The 22701-nt window shown below is 51.9% G+C and overlaps 1 protein-coding gene across 1 annotated transcript in view; it reads left to right on the top strand.

The window, feature by feature from the left end:
* Positions 1–19860, top strand: part of HK2 (hexokinase 2) — a 61218-nt gene extending 41358 nt beyond the window's left edge. Inside the window, exons 6-18 of the mRNA XM_008700043.2 lie at positions 159–258; positions 576–759; positions 3383–3538; positions 4846–5079; positions 6300–6604; positions 8121–8269; positions 8521–8640; positions 12086–12181; positions 12644–12743; positions 12840–13023; positions 14308–14463; positions 15632–15865; positions 17637–19860. Of these exons, the coding sequence (XP_008698265.2) occupies positions 159–258; positions 576–759; positions 3383–3538; positions 4846–5079; positions 6300–6604; positions 8121–8269; positions 8521–8640; positions 12086–12181; positions 12644–12743; positions 12840–13023; positions 14308–14463; positions 15632–15865; positions 17637–17781 (2163 nt within the window). The 3' untranslated portion in view covers positions 17782–19860. The remainder of the gene's footprint in view (positions 1–158; positions 259–575; positions 760–3382; positions 3539–4845; positions 5080–6299; positions 6605–8120; positions 8270–8520; positions 8641–12085; positions 12182–12643; positions 12744–12839; positions 13024–14307; positions 14464–15631; positions 15866–17636) is intronic.
* The last annotated feature ends 2841 nt before the right edge of the window (positions 19861–22701 follow it).

The following is a 22701-nucleotide window of genomic DNA, read 5'->3' as shown; positions in this document are numbered from 1 at the left end:
CCAATTCCCAGCTCCAACCTTCTTCGGCTCCAAGTAGGGTTAGTAAGGGGGCAGCCCGATGCACCTGAGCTCTGTGTCTTGCTGCTCTTTCTCTCCATCTTCACAACCGTAACCTTTCTGTGATGGTGAAGATCAGAACCTCCCTTTTATCCCTGCAGGACTTTGATATTGATATTGTGGCCGTGGTGAATGACACAGTTGGGACCATGATGACCTGTGGTTATGATGACCAGAATTGCGAGATTGGTCTCATTGTAGGTGAGTGAACACACTGGGTGTGGGGAGCCGGTGCTGGCTAATGGATGGGGGTGTGGGCTGGAAAGGGAGGAGGGCTCCATGGCCTGGATAATTCTTTGTACTTCATATTAGATGATGGTGCAGTCCCTTTGGAGGGCTGAGCCAGAACTTGCGGGTTGGGGGTGGTTGTGGATTGGATCATGCTGGGACACTCCAGGAGCCTGCACTGAGGCATCCCGGCCTCTCTAGGCAGTCTCAGGATGCTGGAGCGAGAGGCAGATGGGGGCTGGGGAGAGGCTGGAGCAGGCGGGTGCTGAGCAGTCCCCTGTTTTGGCCAGGCACGGGCAGCAATGCCTGCTACATGGAAGAGATGCGCCACATTGACATGGTGGAGGGAGACGAGGGGCGGATGTGTATCAATATGGAGTGGGGGGCCTTCGGGGACGACGGCACGCTCGATGACTTCCGCACCGAGTTTGATCAGGAGATCGACATGGGCTCCCTGAACCCCGGGAAGCAACTGTGAGCAGCAACCCCTGTGTGCGGCGGGCTCGTGGGGGTGGGCTCAGGAGCTGGGCCGGGGGCTGACCGGGGCTGGGGGGTGGTTCTCACTTCTGCTGTATAGTCTCACGTTCCCCGGAAGTTTGCCCAGGCCCCCCCGGGTGTGGGAGCGGTGTGCTCCTCACATGCTCTTGACTGTAAATTGCCGAGAGGGCTCTAAACACGAATAAACAAGCGGACAGACCAGGTTATAGGTAACAATTTGGCTCTGTCCTTCAGAGCCATCATTTTAGAAGGTCATTTCCTGAGTGTTGGTTCTGCTCTTTCTTCCACCTTCAATGTGTATGCTGTTCGTAGAAACAGCTTGTGAGACACAGAAGAAAAGTCGTCTTGGGATGGCCAAGCTTAAGGGTCCCTGAAAGCTGTCTTTGTAGCTCGCACCCCTGCCACTGCTCAGAGGATGAGGCTGTGACACTTGCCTCCTCCACACTGGCTGAGGCTCTGACTCTGACCTCTAGCAGAGCTGCCTGTGAGCTGAGCTGGCCCCAGCTGGAGGCAGACCCACGGCCTCTGGAAGAGCTGGTTTAGGAGCCTCCTTGGCCGCTTCCCCGGACCTGTGGCCCAGCCGGGGTTCCTGGGTGGACTGGACCAGGAGGGCCTCCCGCATTTTGTGCCCTGAGTGTTAGACTCTCCAGCCTAGCTAGACTTGACTTTTAGGTACTTTTGACTGTTACAAAACATTATTTCACTGTCATTATTACACCAACATTGGCCCAATGTCCATATTAAAGATCTTGAAACAGGGATTGCTGTAAGCTCCGAAGGCAGTTGCAACATGTTTTGAGCAATTCAGGCCCCCTCTGTCTTCTTGGTGCTGTGACTGTTGCAGGAAAGCTTCTGGCATAGATCTCTGCTCAGAGAGGAAAACGCAGCTCTGTAAGCCAGCTCAGCAGTGGGCTGTCTTTTTCTTTACAGGGAGCGTCCTTGCTTCCTCAAGGCACGGTTTATCTAAGTCACGAGCTTCTCCCACACATTGAAGCACGAGTCCACTTGTAACTTTCATAGGAAACTGTAGCTGTGTCTGCCATGGCTTCTGAAAACTTAGGGGCTGAAAAGTCATTCGCTCAGGGTCTGCCTCCACGAATGAGGCACACCCAAGCCATTCAGAGGAGCTGTATGCCCTTAAAAGTATCTGAAGGCAGAATGGCCAGCCCGGCCCTGGCAACACACCACTGGCTCAGCCTTAGACAAATCGAAGGCTGGGAGGACACAGACTATACAGTGTTAGCCGTGGTGGCCCTGAAGTCATTATTGGGCTCCAGGAGGAACTTTTTCCCCACTCTTGATGTATTTCTAAATAAATATTTTTTAACTGTTGACTGAAACAAAGGTTTAATTAAAAAAAAAAACAACGGGAATAAAAGCTTTTGTAAGTCACCCACGATTCGGAGCCCCACGGGACCCGTCCCCATCTGCCATCAAACTAGCTGTTTTGGAGAAGGTTTAGAGGCAGACACACGAGTCCCTTACTGTTAGAGCCAGGCTGCCCCCCACACAGCGTGCCTGTGCTGGTGCTTGAACCTTTTAAATGCACCCTCTGCTCAAGCAGTTTTGCCAGCTCTGCACTTAGCTCTAGTTTGGCCATACCTAGCCCTGGGTCTCCAGCGAGTCACTTCCTGAGGGCCTGGCTTCCTCTCTCATAGATTGTACCAGGTGACGTCATAATCCCTTCAGCACCCCCACTCTGGGTTTCTTCGCTGAAGCCCAGCCTAGGTAGTGTCTGCTGGCCCTAGGGGGGCCTCCTTTCTAGGCCCCAGGTCCTTTGATACCAAGAAAGGGCCTTCTTTGCCACAAAGAATGGGGGAGGTTTCGCCTATCACACCGGTTGAGCCAGAAACACTGGCTTCTAAAGAAAACAGCATCACCTAGTGTTGAAAAAATAAATTAGCTGATTGCTCTCTGGGGGGCAGCCCTCTCCCTTTCTAGAACATGCCTTTATCTTGTCACCTGCCTGCTCAGAAACTTCCAACGTGTCCTACTCCAAGATTCCCACGACCATCTGACATTTAGAGCGTCTTCTCCTCTGTCCCAACCTGCCCTTCTCATCCCATCCCCCCCCGCCCCCAGGTTGTTTTCACCCTGTCTTCTAGGAATCCACAAATGACCTTGCAAGGGGAGGGCAGTGTGAGATGTTGCTGGGCCCCTGCTGCTAATTGGAGCATATTGGGCTCTTTCTCTTGTGTATAAATATTGAGGTTCCTCATAAGGTTTCATTTTAAAAAAGGATTTCCTTGCTACAGAAAAAACAAATTTAGAAGTCACTACCCTATATGTAACTTACTTTCCCTAGAATTCAGGCTGTTCCACAATGTTCCGCATCCCTTGGATGTTTAGTTTGGCTGCTAAAGGCCCGTCCCCTCCAGAGTTGAAGGCCCACCGGCCTGCAGAGATGGAGCAAACGCCGCCGACCCTGTAGCCTCCCCCGAGCTGTCAGGTCTCTGCACATCTTAGTCTCAGCAATGCCACACAAGTCAGCCCCGCAGTGTGCACCAGCTTCCCGTGCGTGCATGTTGCCTCCACGGGCGAGTTGTGAGTTTGTGCATAGCAGGGACTGTTCTTCATTGTTTGGTCTGTATCCCTGCAGATTTGAGAAGATGATCAGTGGGATGTACATGGGAGAACTGGTGAGGCTTATCCTGGTGAAGATGGCCAAGGAAGAGCTGCTCTTTGGGGGGAAGGTCAGCCCAGGGCTCCTTACCACTGGCCAGTTTGAGACCAAAGACGTTTCAGACATTGAAGGGTAAGCTTCCAGGCCCCTCTCTGTTCACTGGGTCTCCCCCGGAAGAGTGGACTGGCCGTTGGGGAATGAGGAGGGGAACTGGCCCTTGACCCTTCAGATTTGGCCAGCAAGAGGGTCTTGCACGACGTGGGCCATGGCAGGCCTCTGGCTTGACTTCAACTTTTCAGATAGTGTCTACCCTTGTCCACTACCCAAGTGGCTTCTGGTGCTGCATGGGTGGGAGTGGGGCTTGGCTTAATGCCGGAGGCTTCCAGTGGGCCCCTGGGTGACTCATCCATCTACTTCTTTCCCTTCTCCTGAAGCTCTGACATTTCCTTCTCTGTTGGTGATTCTCCAAACGGGCTCTGTCCTGACCCCTGCTTCTCTAACAGAAGAATAGGTCTTTGGATGGCCCTACGATTTACCCATTTAGTTCCAGTAGGTATAGCTGAGGCCTGCATTTCAGAGAGTGGCATGGGTGGGAGTGAGATGGCCTGACTTTTGTTTTTCAATTAACAGTATCCAAAGAGTTAGGACCAGTTTCCTGTTTTTGAGAGTTCCACTTGTTGCTTGAGGAGGCCCTGTTGTTTCAGAGACCAGATGGCGGAGAGGAGGGGAATTGGGTGCTAAAGGGAGCTGTGAAACTGTTCCAGTGACCTCAAGTGGAAACGCTTGAGGGAATTGTGCCTGCTTGTTAAACCCCGAGGGGATGGAAGGGTACATACTTGTGAGGCACTTTGCTCCCCTAAGAAGACTGCTCAGTTCATGGCAGCGGACACTAGCACGGTCTCTAGTGTAGGTTAAGGCAGTGCCAGCCCCCCGTGAAAGGCAATGAGCTGACAGCTTCATAAAAAATGGGGTGGGCTCCGCAGCTGGGTGGTTGGTGGCAGGGACACTGTTCCTTCTACCCCTAGATAAGCAAACATAGCTCGTTCTCTCTCTCTCTCTCTCTCTCTCTCTAGCTCATTCTCTCTCTCTCTCTCTCTCTCATACACACACACACGCACACCCCCCCTTGGTGTGTGAAGCCATAAGAACAGCGCCTTGTCCTTACATAGTATGTGCATAAAAAATACTGCTTTTCGCATTGGGAAAAGGAAGCACCTGAGCAGTGTGTGTGTGTGTGTGTGTCTGGGAGAGGAGCCTCCTGTTGGCTCTGTTGTGTTTTCCCCTTGTTCTGTCTTCCCATTGATGGGCAGAGCCACGAGGGGGTGTCTGTCCTCCCTGGGAGATGGTGTTTGCTGGAGCTGAGTGGTTTCTTTGTCACTCCCTCCCACTGGCTGCAGTGGGTTGGACACGTGCCCACACACTGTCCTTTTCTTTCCCAGGGAGAAGGACGGCACCCGGAAGGCGCGTGAGGTGCTGGTGCGGCTGGGCATGGACCCGACACAGGAGGACTGCGTGGCCACTCACCGGATCTGCCAGATCGTGTCTACGCGCTCAGCCAGCCTGTGCGCGGCCACCCTGGCGGCCGTGCTGCGGCGCATCAAGGAGAACAAGGGCGAGGAGCGGCTGCGCTCCACCATTGGGGTGGATGGCTCTGTCTACAAGAAGCACCCACAGTGAGTCAGCCTGCCCAGACCCCCAGAGCACGCGGGGACCCCTGACAGGCCTGCGAGAGACCCTAGTGACTCCACGGCAACTCTGTGTTGCATTCTGGGGCGGTGGAGATGGACCGTGGCGTTGAGGGGCTTTGTAGGATGAGCTCCCAGCTGGGCATGTGGGGGTTGGGAGGGTGGCGTCCTTGGCGGGGGTGGAGGTGAGTTCTGCGGGCTCCCGATGCCTGGAGCTCTAGCCAGGCTCTCCTGGCCACAGGGCTCCGCCACCCTCTTGTTGAGGAGTTAGGGTTCCTCTGTACTTGCTTCCTTGACTCTCATGTGTTTGGGTGGTCCGTTCAAGTGCTGTGTCCTCTGCCAGAGGACATCCTAGCTGGCTCAGCCTCTCTGGCTGACCTGGGCATTGAATCGATCCTGCACTTCCCTCCATGTTTGATCCCTTGGGTCCTAAGTGCCAAAATACTCAAATTTCACTTGGCACCTGGCTGATCTCTCTTTCGTGCCCACTTACCTCATTGTCGCTGGATGTGAGCACCAGTTCCATGTGCCTTCAGTACCTGAATCGGTTGATGCCGAAGGTTTTCGAACGTGCGCGTGAATCACCTGGGGTTCTTGTTAAGAGGCAGATCCTGATTCAGGAGGGTCCAGCCTGAGACCCTGTATCGGGGGCCGCCGGGGAGCTGCTGCCCACAGACCACACTTGGAGCAGTGAGGCCCCGGAGACTGGGGCTCAGCGCAGCCACCACCTGAGAGTTTCTTGCTGAACATACCTGTTGTCTTGAGCTCTTCAGGCACCTTTGGATTGTTGGCAGAAATTGGCCAAAGAGACCAAAGTCCAGAAGAAGGCTTCTCCTTTTTCTGTTTTGGGTTGTTCGCAGGCAGCATCTCATGAAGTGAGCACTGAAGCACAGGTCGTAGCGGTGTCAGAATGCCCCGATTCCGGGGCTGATGTATTGGGTGGAGCAGCCGTGGCCTGTGGGAAGGGGATGACCGTGTGCAGTGGGTAGTGCTTTCCTACGGTGGCCCTTTCCCTTCCCCAGCCGGGGTGGTCACGGACGACCGAGCTTGCACAGTGTTGGCCGCTAACTTGGGGGAGGGGGAGAGGCTGCTCAGGGCAGCACCTGCTCCTGCGGGCGCCTCCCGGCCTTGGGCTGAGGCGGTGAGCCCTTCGTACCCTTGACCCTCACTGTGGACACCCGTCTCTTCCCCTCTCACGGCAACTGCAGCTTTGCCAAGCGTCTTCACAAGGCCGTCCGGCGCCTGGTGCCCGACTGCGACGTCCGCTTCCTGCGTTCCGAGGATGGCAGCGGCAAGGGGGCGGCCATGGTGACGGCGGTGGCCTACCGGCTGGCCGACCAACACCGGGCCCGCCAGAACACCCTGGAGTCTCTGAAGCTGAGCCGCGAGCAGCTGCTGGAGGTCAAGAGGAGGATGAACGTGGAAATGGAGCGAGGTCTGAGCAAGGAGACTCACGCCATTGCCCCCGTCAAGATGCTGCCCACCTACGTGTGTGCCACGCCTGACGGCACAGGTAGGCGACCGCCGTGGTGCCCCGGGAGGACTCCCTTCGCCTTAGCATTGCGTTTTGGGACCAGCACGTGTTTCTCCAACTACAGTACTAGGAAATTCTAGTGTTCAAGAAGTTCGACCAAGGCATTCCTCTGCTACAAATTGAATAGTCATAATGATAAACACTTAGCTGAACGCCTGCTATGGGTCAAACGCTTCCGTGGGCATTTTACACATATTGAATTCATTTAATCTTTAGCTGTTAACAGATTAGTAATTAATTTTGTTAACAAACTAATGTGTTTGTCATAAAACTGATGCACAGAGAAATGAAGAAACCTGCCCAAGTTCCCATGGTTGGAACACAGCAGAGCTGGAATTCAAACCCAGGGATTTTGGTTCCAGGGCCAGTTCTTGTAAGCCTAGGTCAGGGGTTGCATGCTAAGGCATACGAGCTAAATCTGGCCCACTGCCTATTTCTTTAAATAAAGTTTGGTGAACACACAGCCATGCCCATTTGTCTACGCATTGTTATGGCCGCTTTGCGCTACCATGACAAAGCGGTGTGGTTACAGCAGGGACTGTGGCTCACGAGACCTAAAAAGTTTACCACCCAACCCTTTACAGGGAGAGATTGCTGACCCATGGTCTGGGTCTTGCACATTAAGAAATGATGGTCTCTTCCCAATGCAGAGAACTAACACTGAGCAGCCCAGGGTCGTGCAGTTGGTGCAGGTGCCCAGGCAGAGACCGGGCCACGGTGCCTGCTCTGCCCCCTCCTGACCCGTGAGCCTGAGGGAGTGACTCAGCCTGGCTCAGCCGGGTCTCCCTCCTCCATCGGACGGAAAGGCAGTGCCTTCTCTTCTTGGCTGCCTGAGGGCTGCATGAGGAGTGTGTTTGAGGCACGTAGCACATCATTATGATTGCCCAACAGAGGAGGGTTTTCTCATGTAAAAAGATTTCCCTTCGATTTCCTTTAAAGAGTTGAACTCTGCTGTTTCTTCTGTATTCTAGAAGCTAAGATAAGGTGGCCTTTGATTTAGCATGAACGACACGTTTAGATTTTTTTTAAAGATTTTATTTATTTGACCGCGTGCACGTGAGAGAGAGCACAGGCAGGGAGGAGGGGCAGAGGGAGAGGGAGAAGCAGGCTCCCCACTGAGCAGGGAGCCTGACACTGCGGGACTCGATCTCAGGACCCCAGCGTCATGACCTGGGCCGAAGGCAGCCGCTTAACCGACTGAGCCACCCAGGCACCCGTAGATATTTTTTAGTATCACGTATCACAATTTCTGGTGTCCGGGAGCTCATTGTGACTTCGGGGCCCCCCTGAACTCATTGGAGGACCACTAAGCAGCAGCAGCAGGGCTTACTTTCTTTCCTGTTCGGTGGAGCACACAGTCCCTCTCCCCTGGGGGGGTTGAGGGGCTGCCAGGAGAGGCCTCCGTTAGGGGAAAGGGTTTTAGACCGTCACTCTCTGCAGTGCTGACGTGGTGACACTCCAGCACATCACCTTCCCGGGCTTGTTTATTTTTCAGAGAAGGGTGACTTCCTGGCCTTGGACCTTGGGGGTACCAACTTCCGGGTCCTGCTGGTGCGCGTGAGGAACGGAAAGCGGCGTGGAGTGGAGATGCACAACAAGATCTACTCTATCCCGCAGGAGGTCATGCACGGCACAGGGGATGAGGTGAGGCAAGGTGGCCCTCTGGGAGGGGACCCCATAGATACCCACGTCTCGCCCTGGAGGACAGTGCTTTCTCTGCTCAGCCGTGGTCCCAGGGGAGGCTGGGTGGGCCAGCTGGCTGGTCTTCCCCTGGGTTTGTGCCTGAGCGTGTGTTTCTCCCGAGGGGAGTCCCCGAGCTTGTAGCCAGGCCCTGCTCATGGGGCGGCCTGCCCTGGCCTTGGGCCCCTCCCTCAGAGCCTGACTTCTCCCCACAGCTCTTTGACCACATCGTCCAGTGCATCGCCGACTTCCTTGAGTACATGGGCATGAAGGGCGTGTCCCTGCCCCTGGGTTTCACCTTCTCCTTCCCCTGCCAGCAGAACAGTCTGGATGAGGTAACCGAGCCTCCTGCGGGGCTTGCCTGTGGGCATTACTGACCCTGCCCCAGCCAGAGTTTGGAGCAGGGAGAAAGTTGAATTGAGAAAAGGAAAAGATAGGGCATTCATAAGCAGTTGTGACGAGGGGTCTGTTGGTGGGCGTGATTCAGTTGGAGCTGGTGGAGGTTAAGTAGGTCACAATCTTTGGGAAGATGATGATGGTGCTTATCAAAATATTAACAGTGAGCGTTTTTACAGCACTTTATGCCAGGCTCTGTGCCAGGCTTCCTATGTGTATTACCTCATTTAACCCTCACAGCAACCATATAAGGTAGGTAGGTGTTTGTATACCCATTTTGCAGAAAGGAAAACAAAATGTACAGAGATGCAAGTATCTCACACCAGATGAGAGGGTTTGGGAGCGGCCAAGCCCAGATTTGAATCCCGGGTTCCTGATATCTGAGCCCATGTTCTCAGGGATGCTCACCAGCTCTGCAGGACATTTTCATTCATCTCCTGTTGTTTAGATGCCCCGTGCTTTGCTTTTCGTTCCTTTTCTTCTTGCCTTGCGTGAGCGAGCAGGTGGCGAAGAGCTGGTGTGCTCAGATACTCTGCACATGGTGTGTTGAGAATGGAGGGAGCTGAGTACCATGCCTGGGCTTGTCCTAGGTTGACAGTCGGCCCACGAGATGTTCGGATGCTGTTGTCTGAGCAGTTGTTCCTCTGTCTCCGTCAGTCCTCTAGAAGCGTACACGTGCTCACAAATGCACCGTGTGCGGTGGCCAGAGTGGCCAGGGCACACAGGGCACGGCTCCTGCTTTAGGGACTCACACACGAACTGTGCTGGTGGTGAGGAAGCAGGCGCAGGAAGGCATGAGCTGCCGGTGGGAACGGGGCACCGACGGGGTACCGGAGGCCCGAGGATGCGCAGTGTGATGTCACCTGAGCACACGCCCGGAGAGCGTGAAGGAGACTTGGATCACCTTCCAAGTCCAAGAGGGAGTGGATGGGGAAGGAGGGCAGGCAGGCCTAGCTGTGTGCAGGAGAGCATGGAGGTGGGAAACGTCCCAGGTACAGGGAGCTCGGTCTTGGCCACAGGGTCCCGGAACAGCGGCCTTCATGTTGCTCAGCTGAGTTTTGTGTTTCCTCTTCTTCCCTCCGAGCTGAATTCATCCCGTGCACCAGTTCAGTGGAGGTTTTGGGGTGTCCTGCAATGAAGAACCTGGCCTGATGCAGTATTTCCCAATGTGTTGCTGTCCCTAGGGCAGTGCTGCTTTTCGCTTCTCTGTTGTTTCCCAGTTTTATCGAGCTGGGAGCATGCACGCTGGAGAAGTTGCAGGAGCCCAGCACAGTGATGTGACTTACATATACTGTGAACTGCTCGCCATAAGTTTAGTTAGCATCTGTCATCTCCTGTAGAGACAAAACAAGAAAAAGAAGAAAAAAGTGGTTTTCTTTTCCTTGTAATGAGAACTCTGAGGATCTACTCTTTCACAATTTTCAAATACACTGCACAGCAGTGTTCGCTGTTTTCATTCCGTCCACAGCACGCACTTCCCTTATCACTGGCAGCTGGTACCTTTGACCACCTTCCTCCGATTCCCTCTCCCAGCCTTTCTCATTCCTTTGTCTCGACACATAATATTTCTCAGCGTCCGTGCACTGGGCTTGCAAAGCCTTCTCCGTTTGCGTCAGTTTACCAAAGGGAACATGCAGATACATATTTATGTGATACTTAATGAAACATTGCTTATCATAATGCAAACATTATGAACAAAGCCAGTTGCTCAACACTTGGGAAATAGTTAATAAATTCTGAGCCCTCCACTGCCTCGTATCAGCAGCTAGTATTTTTTGGAAGAAATTTCAATGATGGGGGAAAAAAAACCAATGGGAAGACTCACAAATTTTTTAAGAAAAAGATAGTCTCTACAATATAGAAACCCGTAAAAACCTCAGTTCATAAGAAGATGAGAACATAGCACTCCAGTATACTTACTTCCAGGCTTTACCTCCTGAAATATTTTTAAGTAGACACACCTTACTTTTCATGTCAACATGTATCTGTCTTGAAGTATTTATCAGGCGGCCCAAGAACACTTCACTGTTTTTACCTGAATGGTAAGATTCCAGGTCATTATATTAGATTTCATTCTGTATGTTCTAAGTCTCCGTAGGGACCACGTATATAGTCTAGCATTGTAAAAATTCGGAGCAGATAAAGCAGGAGCTGGGTTCTCTCTGTCATTCAGCCTGTCTGTAAGCCGGGTTCTGCTCTGCTAAGATCATCCTATTGAGTGGAAAATCAGGAGGTGCCGAGGCCCAGAGTCCTCAAGCTGCCTCTACCACCTGGTGGCCTGGGGCACGTCTCCCCAGCGGCAGGGGCCTCTGCATGTGTTATTAGTAAGGATCACCTGAAATAATGTCATCTGATCATTCTGTAAACTTGAAAGTGCCAAAGTACAAAGTTTCATTAGAGATGTGAAGCTAATTTGTAGCAAGACCGTTAGGCGGAGGTGAGCTCACCGTTGTTAGGGTGTAAAGCCGGACAGTGCTGGGATTATATCTTGTTTTTCCAGAACTCCTGGGACCCGAGCACAGTGTGACACATGCAGGTTGACTTGTCATTCCAGACCCACCTGGGCCATAAAATGCCCAGCTCGTGGCGAGGCCAGGCCAGGCCTGGAGAAACCTGGCTGTGGGTGGATAGTGAGCACTTATGGATTCTGGCCTCTCAGGAAGGGGCCCAGGAGCCCTTGCTGCTTGTTTCCTGCTGGGCTGCAGCAGCAACGGGGGACCAGGGGACAGTACACGAAACAGTTCTCCCGCATGTAAAACCACCACGTATCTCTCTCTTCCCCTGGGGGCCGCTCGACACAGCAGACGGCCAAATGAAAGACAGTGGCTTATGGCATCCCTGAGGACATGAGAGCGCTTCCCTCCCTGGGCTGGTGTGAGGCCTAGCTGTCACCCACCTACCGTCAGGGCACTTGTTATGCCCAACTGGAGTTTGACAATTAAGAGACATACTCTGACTTCTGATGTAAATATAGGACAGAACAGAGCAAACTGCTTTTCCTGGTGAAAGAAACCCGTGTATAGAACTTTTCTCCCCGGCGGGGGCACTGCTGTGGTACTTAGGGGCCCGTGGAATCGGCGGGCCTGGGGGTGAGTCCTGCCCCTCTCCTCCAAGCTTCAGGCCTTGGGCAGGTCACGCCAGCACCGCAGTTACCTAGAAAAGGGGCATCATAATGGTAAAGATGTCAGCAGTTTGCTGTGGGGGTTAAATGACGGGACGCGTGCCTCGTAGGTGCTCCATCACGTGTGGGAGAGACGGGTGGTTATTACGGGGACCGTATGACTTGGTGGTGAGGTTGGGAACTGGAGGCGCAGCCGGGCCGCCGGGGTGACGCGGGAGCCCTCCGCTGATGTCCTCCTCTGTGCTCCTGTGTGATGTTTTTAGAGCATCCTCCTCAAGTGGACCAAAGGCTTCAAGGCATCGGGCTGCGAGGGAGAGGACGTGGTCACGCTGCTGAAGGAGGCCATCCACCGGCGAGAGGTGGGACAGCCGCGCGGCATGAAGCCTGGAATGCCCAGTGTTCGCAAAGTGGGCAAATGTTGGGTGCGGGTGCATGGGCTAAGGGGAGATTAGCGTGATCCTTCCGTGATGATTGAGTGTCCCCTGTGTGTCAAGCCCTGCTCCTGGCACTGGGGATTCCAGAATGACCACAGCACACCCTGTGCTATAAACAAACCCATGAGCTAATGTCAGGTGCTGTCGTGCTGGGAAGAAAAAGGAAGTCAGGTGAGGACAGGGTGAGTGGGCTACAGAAGGGCACTCTTAAATTGCACAACCAGGAACGTCTCTGAGGAGGTGACGTTTGAGTGGGGACCTGAATGAAAAGACAGAATAAGCTATGCTGTATAAAATACACTTTATATACATACAAATCTCCCTTGCAAGTGTCAGGAAAATGTTGGGGCTCATTGGTGGACTGGGGATCTGCTTTTGCCCTCTCAGGAGTTTGACCTGGACGTGGTTGCCGTGGTGAATGACACGGTCGGGACTATGATGACCTGTGGCTATGAAGACCCTCACTGTGAAGTTGGCCTCATCGTTGGTAAGGACCCGGCTGTCGTTCCTGGGTCGTGACCCACAGGTGCAGGTGGAGGGAGGGTGGTGCAGGGTGAGGCGCTGACGTGTTTGCGGTTGGCAGGCACAGGCAGCAACGCCTGCTACATGGAGGAGATGCGGAATGTGGAGCTGGTGGAGGGGGAAGAGGGCCGGATGTGTGTCAACATGGAGTGGGGGGCCTTCGGGGACAACGGATGCCTCGATGACTTCCGCACGGAATTTGATGTGGCTGTGGATGAGCTTTCCCTCAACCCTGGCAGACAGAGGTAGGTACCCCAGTTCGTGTGGGTCCTGGTACGTGTACCCCAAAACTACACGGTGATGAGTGAGCAGATCCTTGACAACAGCAAATCCCAGGACACTCATTTTTGACATGTGAAGAGGGGAAGTTTTCTTGGAAAGGGTTCCTTGTCAGATGCATCTGGAAAGTTCTCCCTGCTGGACTGTGACGCCTTCAAAGTTCATTTGGGAAAACAAGTCAAAATAGTTGTGTTTTGAGGAGCATTTCCTATAAGGAATCAGTCACATTGGTTTTAGAGGGATGAAAAGGGGACACCGAGGAACACAGAGCTAGGAAATGCTAGAAGTAGCCTCCCTTCCCCCCCGCCTGTGAGAACAGGAGAGAGAGAGAGAGGGGCTGTTAAAACCTAGGTCTGGGACAGTGGGGAACAGTAGACATCTGCTGATAGTAGGGTGAAGAAGCTGGCGTGGCAGAGAGGAGCAGGAAGCAGACAGGAAGGCTTCTCTTCCTCCATCCAGTATGTAGCACCCTCAGTTGTCAGGACTGGACAATGGCCAGCCCCAGCCTCACAAAGCCCCCAGGATGGCGGGGAGGGGCTCTGAGCTGCGGGATGGTAGTTAAGATCCAGCACACTTCCCACTGGGACGATGTGTAGCGTTTCCTAACTGGGTATGGTCAGGGGCCATAGTTCTGCAGAACACACTTTTGTCCAGAGTAGAGGTCACAGACTGAAATGCTTCTAGGGGCCAGACAGGTGTCATTAATGAAACAAAGGGTGAGACAAGATGGAGTGGCGCTGGGGGTCTGGGTTGAAACTGGGGGTCTCAACTTCTTTAAAGGCACTATGCAGGGCGAGAAGACCCTCAAGCCTCTGAGTAGTCACATTCAGTTCTAGTGGCCAAGACGGGTTCTCCAGTTGGCATTAGTTACTTGAGTTTAATGATGTCTCGGCTTGGAGAGAAAGCCTGCTGAACGCCTGGTGAAGTTCATTCTTAAGACTCAGCATCCTGCCCTTTTCTAGGAGGTGGGCTTTGGGTGTGGTTTCCTCCTTGAGGAGTTGGGAGTAAGCATTGGAAGGTGATGAGCCCAGAAATTGGGATGATCCCAGGGATCCCCATGGGCCTCAGGCAGGCACTGGTCAGTTTGCAAAAGGCTGAGGGTCATTGTGTGCAGACACCAGGAATCCTGCCCAAGTGAATGGAGTAGCACTTCCTTTCCCACCCAGGGGGATCTGCAAGCCCTCTGCCTGCTAATGTTCCGGGCATCTCACCTTCCTACGTAACCTCCGGGAACATTATCTGCATTGCAGGTTCGAGAAAATGATCAGTGGCATGTACTTGGGTGAGATTGTCCGTAACATCCTCATCGATTTCACCAAGCGTGGGCTGCTCTTCCGTGGCCGCATCTCAGAGCGGCTCAAGACAAGAGGAATCTTTGAAACCAAGTTCCTGTCTCAGATTGAGAGGTGAGCATTTGGGCCCGGGGTTGGGTGGGACCGTGTCCTCCCTCCCATGGGCAGTAAGCTGAAGGATTTCCGGAGCTCAGGTAAGATCAGGGTATGACTTATAGACAGGTCAGTTTGGTTGTAGAGACCTTCATCCCTATACTGTTTATTTAAAGTGACACATGGATAGTTGGCATTTTAAGCGTAAAAAATCCTGCTGAGCTGTGGGGAGTCCATGCAAAGTAATATTGTTGGGTTATAGGCCCATTACCAAAGGTGGGAAGATACCTGTTCACGAGATATAAATCAAACACATGGAGGAGGTAGCCTCTTAAAGCCTATTAAAGCACTTGGCGGGGGGAGGGGGGGTGTGTGCGTCTTAACTGCCGTGACAGGACAAGCAGGATCGAGGGGAGGCTGTCATGCCAGGCAAGCAGAAATCAGGCTACGCGGTGGCTCGTTAAAGCAAAACCTCCCTCCTCCCGTCCAATCATGGCAGCAAAGTCGGCTCCAAATTAGAATGGGGACTTGCAGAGCCCTTGACCAATGACTGCCGTGCACTGCTCTCAGGGGGTGGGAAAGCAGGAAGCGGTGAGGGGCTCGGGGGGGGGGGGCAGGGCACCTGCACCAGTGAAGAGAGTCTGTTCGAGTTTGCATGTCCATTCGAGGGCAGGAAGCCGATTCTGGAGTTCTAAGAGAGTTCCCTTGGTATAATAGGGTTTATATTCTTCTTACAATTCGATTCACATTTGTTTCATAAAGAGTTGCCATCAGCCCGCCCTGGGAGGGGGCGTAGAAATAGAAGAGGGATCTGTGCTGGGAGCTAGGGCTGCCTGTCCTGTTGACCCGTGAACAACACGGAGGAGATGGGTAGGAAAGAGCTTTGCAGCCAAAAATACCAGCTACGGGCATCCTCAGTGCCTTTCTTCTTTCCAAATGAGTGGAAAACGAGACAGTGACTGTCCTGTTTTCTTGAGTACCTGTTGTCGGTAGCAGTGCCCTGCCTCACCTGGGCCAGGTGGAAATAGCTGTTTCTCAGCGTTTCTGTCACACTCAGGAGGGCCTCTGTGGGGTCCAGTGGGATGAGCATGGGTTCCTGGACTGAGTTCAAGAACAGGAGCCACCCGGCGTGTGGGCCACCAGCCCCTCGTGTATGTGACTGACCACTCGCTGTACCCCCCCCCCACAGTGACTGCCTGGCCCTGCTGCAGGTGCGCGCCATCCTGCGCCACCTGGGGCTCGAGAGCACCTGTGACGACAGCATCATTGTCAAAGAGGTGTGCACCGTGGTGGCGCGGCGGGCGGCCCAGCTCTGTGGTGCGGGCATGGCCGCCGTGGTGGACAAGATACGAGAAAACCGGGGGCTGGACACCCTCAAAGTGACCGTGGGCGTGGATGGGACCCTCTACAAGCTACATCCCCAGTGAGTGCCTAACCTCCCCTCTCCCTGCCTATCTCTCTCCATCTCTTCTTTCCTTGCTTTCCCTTCTCTCCCTCTCTCTCACTCTCTTTTTATTTTCTAGCAAACCACCCGGCATTCCAAATGAGTGTATATAACATAGACACTTTAAAGTTTAATAACCAGAAGTAAGCCTGTGTTTGACCACCCAGCTTGGAGGACTCGGGGTCCCCTGCCAGGGGGTGTGCTCTGGGGACTCAGTCCCCAGCTGCCTCTCCCCGTGTATCTGTGTTTGCATTGCTACTGTTTCGTTTTCCTTACATTTGAACCTGCCATCAGGGGAATCCTCCGGCATCTCTCCTTCCGGGACTGGCTTGTATAGTTTTGAGACGCATCCACATTGAAGTGTGAAGTTGGAGTTCCCGAATTTTCAGGGCTGTGGAGCATACCTTTGAATGAGTATACTGTAGTTTATTGTGTTGCTAATGGGTATTGGCTTATTTCTAGATTTTGTCTGTTACAAACAGTGCTCCTGTGAACATTCTGGGAATGTGTGCTGGAACTCCAGAGAGGTATTTTCTACAGTCTGGCGTGGGGGCTGGCGGACTAGAGCCACGACTGTTTTTGTAAATAAAGTTTTATTGGAACGTGGCCATGCGCACTCATGGATGTGTCATCTCTGGCTGCTTTCACTCTACAATGGCGAGTAGTTGGCCTGCAAAGCTGAAAGCGCATCTGCCGTCCGGCTCTTCAGAGAAAGCATGTCCCTCGAACTCCCCCAGTGTGGAAGCACTGAATTCCCTTTTCTTTCTACACTTTTCCCTGTCCCTCCATCTCTCTTCTTCTCCTCTCATCAACCATTATTCCTCTCCCTTCTTCACTCATTTGCATATGTTTTGAGTAAATCGTTTTGAATTCAGGAAGTGCCCCACTCCTTTTTCCCTGGAAGCTCTTCGGAGCAAAGTTAGAACAGAGCTGTTACCCCGGTCTGGGCAGGAGGTGGGACAGAGTGAGCATAGAGAGCCCCCGACTGACATGTTGCCCGCTCTCACCATGACTCTCTCGAGGAGCTGAGTTCACACAGTTAGTGGAAAGGAACTTGTAGTTCCAAGCCCCTTCTCTTGGTGATCAGTGCCTCATAAGTGGGAGTCTTGGTCCCAGATGAGGGTGGGGAGGGGGACAGAAGACAAGCCCCTAGCACTGAGGCTTATTTCATAGATGACCAGGGCATCCTGACCCTGCTATGTTGGGGGACATGGTGACTCTTCCTCTAATCCCATACTGAAAGGCTCTACGATCACAGTGTGCCAGCAGCAACCCCCTGAGCCTGCTCCTTTCATCTTTAATGATGTTTTGGATTAGATGTGGGTCTGGGAGAGTCCATACCCCTGGGAAATAAAGTGTCATGTGCATGGGGCTTGGTCTTCCTTCCAGAGTTAAGGGACAGGCTGTGCACGTCACACCTGTGGAGCCCATGACCCTTGAACCGCTCTTCCACTGGTGAGTTTTAAGAGCACAACCTCGAGAATCTCAGACAGTTGCCTCCCGGTGGCTCTCAGCTCCCCACTTGCCTGCTGTGACCTAGAATCCGGGCATGTTGCTAGCCGCTCGGAGCCTTGGTTTTCTGATACACAATTCACAGTGAGTGTTTAGTACCCAGTAGCTGTCATCCTTTTGCTCGTCTTAATAGTTCCTGGGGTTCCAGCATCACTTCATAGGATCTTATCTTGGGGGACACAAATCAATCATGACTAAGGTGTTTTTTTTTCCTGTGTCTTCCTCCCAACGTTCACAGCTTTGCCAAAGTCATGCACGAGACGGTGAAGGACTTGGCTCCGAAATGTGACGTGTCCTTCCTGGAGTCAGAGGACGGCAGCGGGAAGGGGGCGGCTCTCATCACTGCTGTGGCCTGCCGCATCCGCGAGGCTGGCCAGCGATAGAGTCCCTGGAATTGGAAGGGACTTCCTCTGGCTCCCCCTCTTCCCTGCTTTAAATTATAAGATGTCATCCCCTGTGTCAGAGATGGGCCCCTGGGCTTTTCCTTGGCAGAGAGGAGCCTGTGGGACTGGGTGTGGTCTCTGCGGATACTCACTGTTGAGTTCAGTGCCCGAGCCTTGGCCCTCCTGAGATAAATATGTTTTGAAGTAAGGACTTGTTCATGCTTGTCACAACTATTCCTACTGGTTCTTTTTAAAACTCAAGACAAATTTTAACCTTTAGTAATCCCCCTGGCTAAATACCAAGTCCCTGAATAATCCTACAGGATGGGGACACTAATGAAAAGATAAATGGTGGCTTCACCATGGACCCTGAACATGATATTTCTAGGTGAAGAGCACTCCCCAGCACGGAGGCCGATACTGTTTCTCCCCTAAGATCTGGAGGGATCTCCACTAACTCCAGCCTGATTCTCCCACAGGCAGAAGGGGCAGGGGTGGGAGGAGAGGCAGCAATGGGGGGAAATCCGTGGATAGCCACGTGGCAGCCTCTCTTTAACCTGCTTTACAGCCTGGTGGGTTCCAGCGGATGCTTGTCCTGGAATTAAAGCATCCTGAATCCGAGAAAGAAACACCAAGGCCCCGAGTGGGTTCCTGAGTCCTCCGTGAGCAGTGGACCTTTGGGGCAGAGGAGACTTTTTGGTCTGTTTTTAAAATTTTTCCTCCAGAAGTGGAAACAACTCTATTTTCATTTTAATTTATGTTTGAAATTTATTTAGTTCATGAAGTACATCTGTTCCTTTATCTTGACACTGTATGTAATGATTGGTTGTATGTAATGTATTTATATGTCAATGTGTTATGTAAATAAATACCCAGGGTCTTTTCAGACTTGGCCTTTGTACTAGATGAGTCTACGTAGTTACAGGATGGAAGATGAAGATACTGACAGGTTACTAGAAATACCTCATTCGCCTGCGGGGAGAGAAGGGAAGCCTCTTCAGGGTGAGTGAATGGCTAAGTAGCTCCTTCCCGGCTCCTCTTTAGCCTGCAGACTGGAAAACGTGGAAGGAGGGCACAGTGAGTGAAGCTGGGTCTTTGGCTCAGAAGCCACAGCAACTGGCTGCTCTGTCTAGACCTTCCTGGGGCAATATTACACGGGCTCTTAACCAAAGCAAACAGGAATCCTTTCAGACAGACGCATTGCTTGGGAATCGTCGTTCTTAGGGCAGTCAGTAGTATCTTTAAGCTCTCTAAGGAGATAAAGGAAGCCACCAAGAGCATTTCTTAAAAAAATTCTGTCTCACTGTTAATAGCAAACCAAAACCAAACAATGAAACAATCAAACGAAGGAAACCTCAGGGACAACACTTTTAAAGGCGGATTTGTGCCCTCCTAGCAAAATTGGTCTGTTTTGTAAATGTTTTTCCAAGAAGTGTTGTCCGAGGGCTTCTCTAGGCTGAGCTGTTTTTATATACACAGTATTTATTTCAAACTGTGAGTGGGGGTGGTAGGAGCGGGTTCCAGGAGTGCAGTTCGTTCTGAATCCGAACACCACTTCCTCCCTAAAATGTGCACACCCACACACGGCAACTACACGGTAAGGAGGGAATGGCCCTAGAACACTCTGGAGTGGGAATCAAAGATCACAACAAGGAAGGAAAGAGGGACTCTATAGCACCCGGCTTTGCACATTTGTCCCCCTTGTACTGAGAGAACAGCGCCTAGATGTGCGTATCACTAAAGAATGCCCAAGAAGTAGAGATGAATTTTAACTTTTAAACTTGAAAATTAGGCACTGTCTGTGAAATTGCACCTTTTTTTTTTTAAGTAGAGCTGTGTGTGTGTGTGGCTATTCAAGGTGTGTTGTTGGTTTCCAAAAACGAAAATGCATTTTGAATGTCTGTGTTCCCACAGTTAGGTGACAGTTCCTTGCTGATGCTGCTTTGCCTGATGTAAATACAGTGAATCTCAAATCTTCGAGCACTCAGTCTAGTAAAGATGTTGTCATGTATAATAAAGAGCTAGTTGAATTAACTATGTGATGTTAACTATTAATAAATTTTAACATTTTCCAAAATATCCAATGTGTGCTTCATGAGGATTTTTAAGAGTGCCGTCATCTTTGGGGCATACTAGTACTTCCTGGCTGGTCCGAAGAATGAATGAGTATCTCGATTTTGACTGTATGGGCTTGCTGGACAGGCATGTGGCCAAGACTTGGTCTTGACCCCAGAGAGTTCTCTTCTCAGAAACTCAGTTCCAATGGAACTGGAGGATAGATGACCTTTCCTAGGCCATTTTTGAGCCCCTAGCTTTCAAGCATCAGTGAAGAAGAGCTGCTGTCGAGGGAGTTTGGCTGAGCCGTTAGCAGAGGCCTCAGGGGCTCTGGCTGGTGTCTGGAGGCATGTGACTCACATTCAGGATGGAAAGCCCTTACCTACGTGAACATCTAAAAAGCATGTACCTCTGTCCTCTCCTTACCTTTCCCCTCTCTCCAATAAACCAAATACAAACCCGGGAATCCCTTCCTCACTAGATCCTACTGACCCCCGTGGACACAGCCCTGTTTGACAAGGAGATTATGGAAGTGTCTCCTACACTTCTGGGAGTACAAGCTGGTACAACCATTTGGGGGGGAGAGGGACAGGCAACATGCATCAAAAGCACGTTTTGTGTAGTTTTCTAGACATTTGTGCAGAGGAAACGCTCATAGTTGAGCCCAAGATTCACCTTTGAGGGTATTAACTGTTCCATGATTTATAATAAAAAAAGGAGCACCATCCAATGGGTCTGCCCGTCCTGTATCGGAGTCCAGTCAGGAAGACAATCCATGCCAGTTATTTCAGATTTTAGTACAGGGGCTTGGTTATACGGGTGGTGAAAGCTGAGAAGCCAGAGTGTGGAGAAGCAACCCAGAGATTAGCAATGTCAAACAGAAACAAAAACCAGCCTTTCCATCCCACTGGCTGAACCAGAGTCCAAAAGCCGGGGAGGGGTGCAGGAGCTGGAACCGCACAGAAGGGAGGAAGGGTGGCTAGAAGTAACCCTCCCATCTAGTTCTCTGCAGTGTCTCCTCCGCAGAACCTGGCAGGGAACCAGCTGGGGAGGGAGACTGAACAGAGCAGAGGAGGGTGGGGCCTGGACCTGAGCAATGAGTAACTTGCACGGACCCTGTAAACCCATGAGAGTGTTCTAGAAGAACATTTAACATCTTAGGAAGTGTTGACAGCACACTGCTTCATGCTGAAAGAATCTTACACAACATATCTATCATCCTGTTTTTGTTAAGAAATTAAGTACGACATACGAGGATTACCGTGTTTCCCTGAATGTCCCCTTCGCCTCGCTGGACAGGGGGCACAAATGAGGCCTCCACCTGTGGGAACAGCCGCAGCACCCCCTCAGCTGACCCCCCCACCCCTCTGGGATTCTGGCACCGCCGCTGGGAAACCCTCAGCAGCCCCCACCGCTGCTCACCGGTTCCCCTCCCGAGGCCTCTCTGCCCAGCTCCCCGGACGCCGCCTCTGGAGTGGGAGGCGTCCCTCACCACTAGGAAAACCGTTTCCTTCAAACAGTTGGACAGTCTGCACCCAAGTTACTTGCAGCCGGAAAATAGCTTTTCCACCTTCTGTCAAGTCCATTGCGCATTCTCCCCCTTGTTACTTTGTTTTCTTTAGGCCCCAGGTGCAAGAGGCTGAAGTACTCATACTCCTCAGTTCAGCGTATTTATTTTCTGATCTTTGCAAGGCTCTTTCTTGCTTTTTTATCTTCTTCTTCCCCTTTATGCTCATTTCTCCTTCCCATTCTCCACTCACGGTCAGCGATCATGTTATTGTGTTGATGTGACGTACAACTTATCTGTGTCTGAAGCATATATTGTTTGGTCAGCATGCTTTTTAATTTACAAATGTTATTGGCTAAAAGTCTTTTTTTTTTTTTCCTATTAAGCAGGGTGCTTTTAAAGACCCATAGATGCCGCTGCGCGTACGTCTAATCCATACTGCACAACCCGCCCTGTGCGCATGCACCGTGCTCCCAGCCGGCTCCCAGTGATGCACGGACTTTATGGCTCCGCTGCTCTGGCCGTGAGGACATCACTGCGGCGAGCGTCTTTGCACATGTCCCCTTAATCATCTTTGGATGATCTCTCAGGGCTCGCGCGCAGAAGCAGGATAGCGGGATCACAGACTGCGCATTTGCTTAATCTGACCCCCTATTGCCAGGTTCTTCTGAAAGGATGCCCAAAAGCCCCAACGGCGAGTCTCTGGCACCCCTTGGAATTATCCAGCTTCCTAATTTTTATTCCTGTGCGAACTTAAAGTGGGATTGTATGGTTGTTCCAATTTACATTTCTCTACAAGAAGTGTGAACATCTCTGTATATGTTTCTTAGGCTTTTAAGGTCTTCAGTTCACTGCCTGTCCATATTCTTTGCTAACCAGGGTTCTTCTTCCTTGCTGATTTACCAGAGTCCCTGTTTGATGTTGAGATTGGTCTGTTGTTGCCTTAGGTAGGACTGTCTTCTCCCAGCCTGTCATTTGTGCCCACAGCATCCTTTGTTGACTAGGAGTCCTTTCTTTTGGTGTAAGCAAACCCACCCATACAGCTTGTACTTCTGACCTTTCTCATCCTCAGCCTGCTAGCATTGCTTTGTTACTGCTATGTAGAGTTTTACTTTTTACTTAAGAGGGTTCATGTAAAACCCTGTGGGTGTGCAACTGCCGTGTAATAGGTAGGGTCCAGTTTTGTTTGGGTTTGGTTTTTCACGTCCTTGAGTGGGTTAGTCTGCCCTTCCCCTCTGATTTGTGGTAGCGTTTCTGAAGTGTGTTAAGCTTGCAAGGGTCCATCTCTGCTCCTTTCTGCCCCGTTGATCTCTTTTGTTTGTCCTTGAGCCAGTAACTGACTTTCTAACACCACGACT

The sequence above is a fragment of the Ursus maritimus genome, unplaced genomic scaffold (assembly GCF_017311325.1).
Source record: "Ursus maritimus isolate PB19 unplaced genomic scaffold, ASM1731132v1 scaffold_6, whole genome shotgun sequence".
NCBI classification, from domain to species: Eukaryota; Metazoa; Chordata; class Mammalia; order Carnivora; family Ursidae; genus Ursus; species Ursus maritimus.
The sequence above is the reverse complement of the archived record's forward strand: the minus strand, read 5'-3'. Positions and strand labels throughout refer to the sequence as shown.